This window comes from Centruroides sculpturatus, unplaced genomic scaffold (assembly GCF_000671375.1).
Source record: "Centruroides sculpturatus isolate CEXI.00-Female unplaced genomic scaffold, Cexi_2.0 scaffold568, whole genome shotgun sequence".
NCBI lineage: Eukaryota > Metazoa > Arthropoda > Arachnida > Scorpiones > Buthidae > Centruroides > Centruroides sculpturatus.
In genome coordinates, this window is record NW_019384710.1 from 167,329 (window position 1) to 177,636 (window position 10,308).

The 10,308-nt window shown below is 27.4% G+C and overlaps 1 protein-coding gene across 1 annotated transcript in view; it reads right to left on the reverse strand.

The window, feature by feature from the left end:
- LOC111627783 (cleavage and polyadenylation specificity factor subunit 2-like) overlaps positions 1-10,308 on the reverse strand; it is a 48,938-nt gene that overhangs the window by 27,653 nt on the left and 10,977 nt on the right. The window contains exons 2-8 of the mRNA XM_023371423.1: positions 6,974-7,140; positions 5,190-5,349; positions 4,956-5,061; positions 4,109-4,354; positions 2,946-3,034; positions 1,707-1,805; positions 457-579 (exon numbers count right to left, since the gene is read on the reverse strand). Coding sequence (XP_023227191.1) covers positions 457-579; positions 1,707-1,805; positions 2,946-3,034; positions 4,109-4,354; positions 4,956-5,061; positions 5,190-5,349; positions 6,974-7,122 — 972 coding nt within the window. The 5' untranslated portion in view covers positions 7,123-7,140. The remainder of the gene's footprint in view (positions 1-456; positions 580-1,706; positions 1,806-2,945; positions 3,035-4,108; positions 4,355-4,955; positions 5,062-5,189; positions 5,350-6,973; positions 7,141-10,308) is intronic.

Sequence of the window (10,308 nt, forward strand, 5' to 3'; positions counted from 1 at the left end):
TTTTAACAAATGACATTCCTATTTAAACATTACAATTTAGATATTACTGGTTTTTATTCTACAATATTAAAAAATACTCCTTATTTTATTATGGAAATCAATAATATCTAAATTACTTCGACTTTCGAAAAAACAAAATGCTTTAGAATCAATGGATTTGAAAATCTTGGTGTTTATGCTGCAAGTACGTTTGTTCACTGTGTGTGCAGTTTGAACATAGAAGCATCATCGAAATTCCAGATTGAATTTATCTCAAACTTAGCATACAAATTCTGGAACATTCAAACTACAATGTACCGCTGTACGTCAATATCAATAATAATTTACTATTGTTTTAAAATTTATATTAGTATTTAAATAAAAGTAAAAGAAGTATTTTAAAACATAAAGCTAAATTTCATTCCATACTTTTTCATTAAATTTAACAATAGAAGCAATTAAATAATTTTTTCTTACTTTTGGTTCAGAAACTTTATTCAGCTCTATCATTGTGTGACACAACTGAAGGTGTTTAAATTGAAACGGATTGTTTCTTGCACCTTCAAAAGATCTCATTATTTTATCACTCATCCATTCCACCTACAAATATTCAAATTTATAAATTACACGATTCTCTGATGTAACAGGTTAAATAATTAAGTTAATAATTTACTAAAATTATATGAAAATTTGATATTAATTAACCATAAAAGAAAACATGAAATTCATTCTAAAAATATAAGGAAAAAAAGACTTAAAATTAAATAATTGCAATCACTTTAAAAATTCTTATTAAATAAAAAGATGAATAAGTAAATAAAAAAGAATAAAATGAATATTTTTATGTGATAAATTTGATATGTACAGAAAAAAATTGTTTATAACATCATTCTTATCAAATTCTTTAATAATTTTAAAATTCAAACATGAATTTTAACCATCATACAATTCAGAAGAACACGACAATTAAATCTAATTGAGAAAAATTAAATCAGAAATTAAACTTAAAGAAAATGACTGATTTTTGATTGCATTTTCTTACAGAACCCTTTGATTAAAATACATTCAATTTGATTATGTTTCAGACTGCCAAAATAGTAAAAATAATCTAAACACAACATTCTGTATAAAGCTTATAAGATTTTGAATTGAAAAATTTTGTAGTCATGAAATCCTGTAACAGTTCAATTTCAGCAGAGAAATAACTTATAATATTGAGTATAACATCTTACACATATAATAAATATATGGATATTTTTCAAGTTACATTTATAAAATACTCTAAATGTTACAAAGTTATATTTTATAGTGGTAAATATATCCATTTCTATCTAAACTGAATTTGATTAAAAATAATTCAAAATCAACATAAAGTAATATTAAAGATGCAAATTAAAAAATATAGCTATTTTAGAATATATTATAACAAAATTATATTCGACCTATATTAAATTAGCAGGTTTTTAAAAAATCTGATTTAAAATATCATGTATATTTGCAATACATTTGTAATACTTGCATTTAATTAAAGTTTAATTTGGAAGAAGCTTTCCAGTTAATAACAGTATATAATGGTTAATATTCTATTTAATAAAATAAAGATATATAAACAAAAAGTTATCTTAATCACTAAATATAATGCTCATTAAATATTGAAAAATAAAAACATAATACTGTATAATAAGCTATTTACACATTTCTTAATACATATTTATTTCTATAATTACCTGAGACTTTGCAAATTCTACAACATTATAGCTAACATTATTAAATAAAGCTAGAGAATAGGCCATTAATCCTGAATCTTGATTTTTCCACAACTGATCCTATATAAAAAAAAATAATGTATAAATCACATAATTTTTTACAATACGATACTGAAATAATAAAAGATTCTTATATTATTATTTAAAAGCAAAATATTCAATTACAAATATTAATATTAATTAATAATTGTAACTGAAGTATTTTTCCCAATAACCAAAACCTTCATTTACCACTATGACATATTTGAACAACGTAATATATTTTCACGATCTATTGTTTTTTAAAATCAATTATTAGCATGATAATACAAGTATCTTTCACTAACATTGTAGATGTCATTGGCATAAAATTTATGAAACATATTGGACAGTTTCAAATATGCATTGTTTATTACTTACATTGCATTATCCTTCTGACTGTGTGCTTTCTTTAATTTAATGCTATGCCTGGAGTTTTATTTACACAACCAATGATGTGTTGCTTTCAAATCTTTGTGATACAACTTTATAGCTATCTCCTCTGACTTAAGTTTTAGTATTGGACCATTAGACTGACACAAATACCAGTTTTGATAAAGAACCATTGATTGAGATCTTCCTCAATGTCTGTATCTTTTCTTTAAGCTTCATGTTCCCTAATGTCTTTAGTGAGGCTGAATCACTAAACTGTCTGAATATGCTCGTGTTAATTACTAAATTAATTTGGTGATGACTCAGTAATGGCCGTATTGTCACATATCACAAGCATATCATCTAGTAATCACTATCCTAATTAAACAGTGCAATATCTCAAATAATAGAATAAATTTAGATTATTTTCTTGATTTGTTTTTAATATTTATGATTTGCCCCGATTAAATGGTTGCCTTGATTAAATGATGACCCTATTAACTGGAATCTATTCTATTCTCATATTTGTTGCAGTGCTCTTTTTACATGAAATATTGCAATATAACGACAAACTTAGTGTTTGAATAACAGTTTTTAACAGTTTTTAACAGTTTTCTGTATACAACATATTTTTGTACTAACTGTTGCTAATTCTTAAGAAAAAAAGAATTGAATGTGAATACAATTAACATATAATAATTATAAAAACTAATTTTTTTAATCATTAAGTTTGTTTAATTCAATAAAAGTAATGATTTTACTATGATTTAATATATTTCTACATAAATAATAAATTTATAACGAACATACCAACATATGTGCCAATTCTAGCACTCGTCCAGCAGTATCAACAGCTATAAGAACATTTCCATTATTCCGTAATGTCTGCAATATATTTGCTGTAAAAATAAAATTATAAACAATAAATAAACATATCATAAAATTATTCTTTTCTTGAAAAAAAAAAAAATATTTATTTATTTTGAGATTCTTATTAAAAATTCCAAAAAATGTAAGCTAATTTAAAATTACATACAGTGGAACCTCGATATACGACCTTAATCCATTCCTAATAGGACCTTAATCCATTAAACTGAATAGGACATATACCAAACCAACCTTTCCCATAAGAAGTAATGTAAAAATGATTAATCCATTCTCATGTTAAAAAAAAAAAATGGCTGGCTTTAAACACCTCGCTTTCCCAGCTGGCTAGTTCCTGCTTGATTTTTTATGAGATCAGCATGTATCTTTTTAGCTTTCTCGCAAATAATTGCTTCTAATACGGTGTCTCTAGCACACTGTTTTTTCAGTTATCCAAAGCAAAAGCAATTTCTCAACATGATCTAATGTCTTTGATCTCTGTTTAGAAATTGATTTAAACCCTTTCGCAACATTAGCAGATTTAATAATGTCTTTATTTTTCACGACTGTCGATATTGTCATTCTCGGAATATGGTATGCAACAGTTAAAATCTTGAACACGCATGCCACCTTCATATTTCTCAACAATTTCTTTTTTCAGTTCCATTGTGATTCTAGTAAATTTTTTTAGCTTTCTGTTGCTTTTCATTTGCTTTTTTGCAAATTCATGATTAATAAAAATAATAAAATTTTACTTACAAATTAAAATCAGAAGAAATTTAACAAAGTTATAAACTGTGGCACCGTGAACGTCTAGTCTGGTCTAGTACACTGATAGTGCTACTTGTTCATAGATGGCGCGTACAGTTGAATTAAGTCGTATACTGAGCAAAATTTGTTTCGTCCAAATAGGACGTATTCCAAATTTGACGTATTCCAAAGCAGACGTATACTGAGGTACCACTGTACTTATGTTTAATATTGTAAAATTCTGCAAGAATTATATTATTTAAATAAACAAACATTAATTATTAAATTCAATTAAATCTATAGTTATGTTAATTATTAAATCATAAAATATTTTAATTCTTAAAAAAATAAATTCTCACTCATTAATTGTTCATCTCTCAATCGTCTTCTCGGTTGATTATAAGTAGCATTATAGGCATCAGTTATTAATAATGATGGGCGTGAAACACTTTCAAGCACACAACCATTTAAATGTCTCTCTTTTTTATGATTAAAATCGACAGCATAAAGAATATCTTCTTCTCCATCTTTTACAATTCTCCATATAGTCCCACCAATCATATGACCAGCAGGGAGAGGAGTGATTGATAAACCTTGCCCTTTTCCTGAATTAAGTAATTAATTAATTATGATTTATTAATAATGTAATAAAAAATTTTTGTTTATTTATTATCATTTAACAAGAACAAACATTCAATTTTATAATAATTAAGTTAATGGATCTTACAATATCAAGAATGTTTCATTTGATACGCATATACAACAAAACATTAGTATAAAAAAAATTAAATAAAATAAAATATTATTTTGTAAAACTGCCTATCATATTTAACATTTTGTGTATTTTTTGTTATTATGTAAAAGTTATTATAACGTTAGTTCTAACAGAAACATAACTACATGGATGATTAAAACTCTGGACTCCTCAGTAGCTTACAGTTAAAGATCTGTTACAAATTAATGCAATATCTGTCAATTTAGAACCTTACTTTTAAAGTTTAATACATTTTCTATTACAAAAATATAATTTTTTTTTAACTAAATTTCTTTTCAGAAAATTATTTGTTGCAGATCCAAATGTATCATGTTTACAAACACTATCATGACCTTCTAAGCAATCGGCGGCAGTTTTAATAAATTAAGATAAAGAAAGTAATAAAAAAAATATCATCTAAATTTAATAGAAATCTCAAAAATAGAACATACCTTTCAGACTAACAGTCTGACTATATTTTAACTGAATAATTTTATCAAAAGCTGCATCAACATCATCTAAGGTAAATAAATCAAATTCTTCTGTATTGTGCCTGGACTAAAAAGATAAATTTAACATAATTTATAAATGAATTTAAAATAATTCTATGTAAAAATTTGAATTCTTTTTCTATATTAATACATGTAAATTATAGTTATAACTATTTTTATGAAATGTATGATTACCTGAAAGAGATCATACATGAACATTTGTCCCATTTTGTAAACAGGAATGGTAGCATAAATCGGACAATTTAAGGAACATTTTCCAACCATGTAGGGTAAAGCACCAAGATGCAAAACATCAGGATAAGACAACAATACAGCATCAATTTGATTAGTATGTCTACAAGAAAGAAAACAATTAAAATGCAATAAAAATAATAAAAACGCAATATTTTAATAGTAAATTTTTAAAATATTATCATTTTTTTTTAACTTATAAAATAAAATAATTTCAACATGTACTGAATTTTTAATAGTCTCTTATAAAATTACAAGAAATGTATTTACAATTAACTATTAACCTTATAATTATAATTAAATTCCTATTTAAATTATTATTGTAATTTGGTGTTTCTCAACTAACAATTTACAAACTGTAGCTCCTACTGACTTGATGGTTTAACACTTTTAATCAAATGCAATTTATGATATACTAAAATTCAAACATTAAATAATGCAAATTTATGAATTTATGACTGACATAAAATGTTTGAGTAGAATTTTATTACAGAAAAACAAAACGGCACAGTCAACAACATGAGAAATCAAACATGTTTTTAGAATATTCTGAAACCGTGGAAAAAACTTTATCTATGATGCATCAAAGTATCAAATTTAATCTGCTTAGAATATTGTTGTGTGTAGTTAGTTAATTTTAAGAGCAATCTATTTTGAAACATTTTTATTACAGTCGACATTCCTATAACACTGTTGATAATTCCGTTTCATATGAATTCCATGTTGTATGAGTCACTTAAATTTTACAATACGTGAGCCGTTCACAGCCCGGCACACGTATTTGTAAAATTTAAGGGACTCGTACAACATGGAATTCATATAAAACGGAATTATCAACAGTGTTATAGGGGGTCGACTGTATAATCAAAATTTGCATTATTTAAATAACTTTTCTGTCTTATTATCGATTATTGTTTATTGAAATATTTTATATTAAATATAGTTATATTATAGGTATGTACAATATGATCTTATTTTACAAGTCAGTAAGTACTGTACATCACAAAACAAAATTCTGCATAAACTAGTGCTGTACCCCAAGTAATCCAGATATCTAAACACTCATGCAGCTATACTTTAAAGCTTTAAAACTAACAGAAAGATGTTAAAATGTATTTAAAACATTTTAATTTTAAATCAATAACTTCTAATCTGATTACCGGTGTTAATAAATACTACCACTCAACGAACCTTTATCTCTTGTAATGCTTAAATTTCGGGAACAAACGTTTTCGGCCTCACCCGAGGTCTGCTTCAGGTTAATTGAAAACAGGATTCCAAACTTAGAATGACTTTCCTTGGAACAACTTCAAACATTGAGTTTCAAAATAAAATTGGAACAAATGCGCATGCTATGGACGCATTACTGGAGATAAAGGTTTGTTGTGTGGGAGTGTTTTTTTTATTTTTACTACATATAGTGAATTTCACGATAACAATAGTTAGTATGTGTATATTAATAGTCAAAATTACTACTGTGCATCCAACAATTAATTTAGCCATTTGCTATCCACAAAAACACAAATCTGCTTAAACAAGTATCAATTCTGTATAAAACAAGATCATACTAAGAAAACATTATTTACAGAAATTTTAAATTAGAACAAATATGCATACACATTGTAAAATAATATGACACACTTGGCTTTGGATGCTAAAAGCAATGAGAAATTATAAGATGACAACAAATAACTTTAAACTTTTAACATATAAATAAAATCACTAACTTTTTCAATTCCTTAACAAATGCCATGTTTAAAGATTCATCCCATCCACAATCCAGGAGAAATTTAAATTCATCCACCTGTAATAGATAGCAATGAGGGGATTCATCATAAACCCCTGACATTGCTTGTAATTTTATGATGGATGTCATTATTAGTAGTTTAATTGCCTGAAAGAGAAAAAAATTTATTATAATCGAGATCTAAACTCAAATATTTTAATTTCAATTATCATCTCTTAATTGTTTTTATGTAAACTAGATAAAAGTTAAATAATCTTAAAAATAAACAGATCTTTTAAATTAAAACAACAAAATATTTCATTTTAAAAACAGAAACGTATATATAGGGTGGGCGACTATTGCCGACCACGTAAGCGGAAATCTGTGCATAATTAGTCCATCGGAACAGGTTTGGACAAGCCATCTTGACAGGAAGCATAAGATGACCCCTTTGTTAATAACACGTAAGAATAATGGGTTGATGGAAACAATTATTGTGAAACTGCCCCTTCCGGTAGTTGACCACATATTGAGGCATCGTCCCATCTTTAAAAGATAATGAGGGTTCCACATTTCAGATGCATATTTTCTACAAAATATCTATTATTGAGCTAACTTATCCTTTCACAGTTGTTGCATTTGTGAGGTTCTTAATAAAGTTGTCAACCACTATAAATGATTGTGTGACCCACTGGTTGTCTACTGGATGAACCTGTGATGATTTTTTTAAAATGTAAACAAAAGTCTAATAAAAAATGTTTTTTTTCCATGAAAAGTATAGAATAAACTTCATTTTCATATATGAATTTTATTTTCATGTTACTACATGTCGTAATAAAGAAATATCAAAGTCCAAAACAGCTTTAAATAGTCGAGTACTGGTGTCATTACCCTATAATATCTGTGTATGTTATTTTTTGTACTATTTATTTCAATATTCTGTTTATTAACAAATTCTAAATTATTCTAAATATTCTATTACATAGTTTCAAATCCACTTTATTTATAAATAAGTTAGCATATAATTATGAATACAATGACACTGTTACTAAAATATGTTTTTAATAATTTTTTGCAGAAATTTAAATGGAATTTAATTTTTAATATATTGGTTTTTAATGTCAAACAGTCTGCCATATTATCAGGCTGATATAAGGCTAATATAATAATTAAATATGAAGTAATTTAACTATTAAATTAGCCTGATAATAGGGGCATTAATTAAAAATTAGGTTTATGATTTTAATCAAACATTATTACGAAAAGCAAAAATAAATTTTCTAGTGTTCGACTATAATCAATAATCTTTTCTAATTCTGATTTGAAAATTAACTATATAATATAAAATTAGGTATTTAAGTTAAACAAACAAACATCAAAAAAGTATTATCCTGTTGAGATAATTCTTTTTTTGGAAGCAAAAGCAAAAGGTGGCCTCCTACAGGGTTCATTTTCTGGGCTCAGTTCACTACCTTGTAATTTCTCAAACCATCACTGGAAGGTGCAAGCCATCACAGTGGCCTCACCAAAGATCCTGCAGATGTTTGTGGCATGGCTCCTCAATCCTTTTGTGTTTGAGTTTAAACTCATAGAGCATCAAAATGTGTACATTGTGAATTTTCAGTATTGTGGAAATGTGCATTCAATTGCTGAGGTAGCTTGAAAGTTGCATTGATGGCAAGTTCGGCACACATGGAGTTTAAAACATTTCCTGTGAGACAATGTGATATATTAAAAAAAGAGAATAAAGAAATATTTATAGTCAAATAACAGTATTCTTCTCAAAAATAATGGAGTGAGAAATAAACAATCACAAACAAAACCTTGTTTCTACATTTTAAATAACTTTTCAGACATTAAAACACACTCACTACAAAAAACTAGAGACATGGCGATTAATCATATTAATCAGTTCATCCATCAATTAATCTTTAAGTGACAATTAATTCTCTAATAATCATTCCATTGAAAAACATAACCTAATTTATTTTCAATTTAAAAACTAATAAACATTAAAAGATAATATATATAAAATATTCATAATTTGGAAGAAATAGCGAGTCTTCACTTCCTGTCCTTTTACAATCTCAGAAACAAAAGTCATTATGGGCATAGTTGACCTTTTATTTGAGGCTTCTTGTCCACCTCATTATGTGAAAACATTTAAAAACGAAGTTACGTTAAAACTGAGGTCTTGAAAGAAACACAGGAAGTGAAGACTCATTGTTTCTTCCAAATTGTAATTATTTTATATATATTTATTGATCTTGGCCATTTCATTAAAATTAAAAGATAATGTTTAAAGAAATGATTACTTAAGCCCCGAATTTTTGGATCGAAAAGATCATGTCAATTTTTCTTCGGTTATCTGTTTATTACTAATTAATGCAGTATATAATATAAATAAACATCTCCAAACCCGATATCCAATATAGGCAAGCGCCAAATCCGACAGAGGGTGCTGTTTTGAGCCAAGATGGCTGCCGAAACAGGATAAGGGAACGACCACGTGTTTGTTCAGTGCCTGAGCCGATTCAGTTTCTATCAGTGACGACTACTGCGAGGACCAAATGGAGAACAAATCATTGAATTTACATCAAATTCTAGACTATATCGGCGACAGGAAACGTTGTCTTGTAGAAGGTGAAGCCGTTTTGGATATATGAGACGCACACACACACAACATAATGTGTGCTACAAACTTTTGACTGACCTATGTTGTATAAGTCAGTCAAAAGTGTTGAATGACTCAGCCGGGTTACCTTCAGATTGGCACTAATTTTAACTATTATGATAAATAAAACTATGTTTTTATATTTGAACATGGTGTATACAGTTTAAAATATTTAAATACTTCTCACCTGTTAACGTGTAATAATCATGCTATCACATGTTTACAAAAACCAGACAGCCCCGCATTGCACGTGCATTCTCCCTGTAATTAAGATGTATTAAAATGCCAATACTGTATTTGAGATTGCAACACTAAAGCAACATGAACTTTGGTGTTGTTGTTAGAGTTTAATCCACAAAATACGATGTGTCCAGCATCCAAAACGGCTTCACCTTCTACAAGACAACGTTTCCTGTCGCCGTTAGTCTAGAATTTGACATAAATTCAATGATTTGTTCTCAATTTGGTCCTCGCAGTAGTCGTCACCGACGGAAACTAAATCGGCTCAGGCACTGAACAAGCACGTGGTCGTTCCCTTATCCTGTTTCGGCAGCCATCTTGGCTCAAAAACAGCGCCATCTGTCGGATTTGGCGCTTGCCTATAGTCTTTTTTTAAATGTTTCAAATGATTTATTTTTTAACAAACGAATAAGTTATGATAT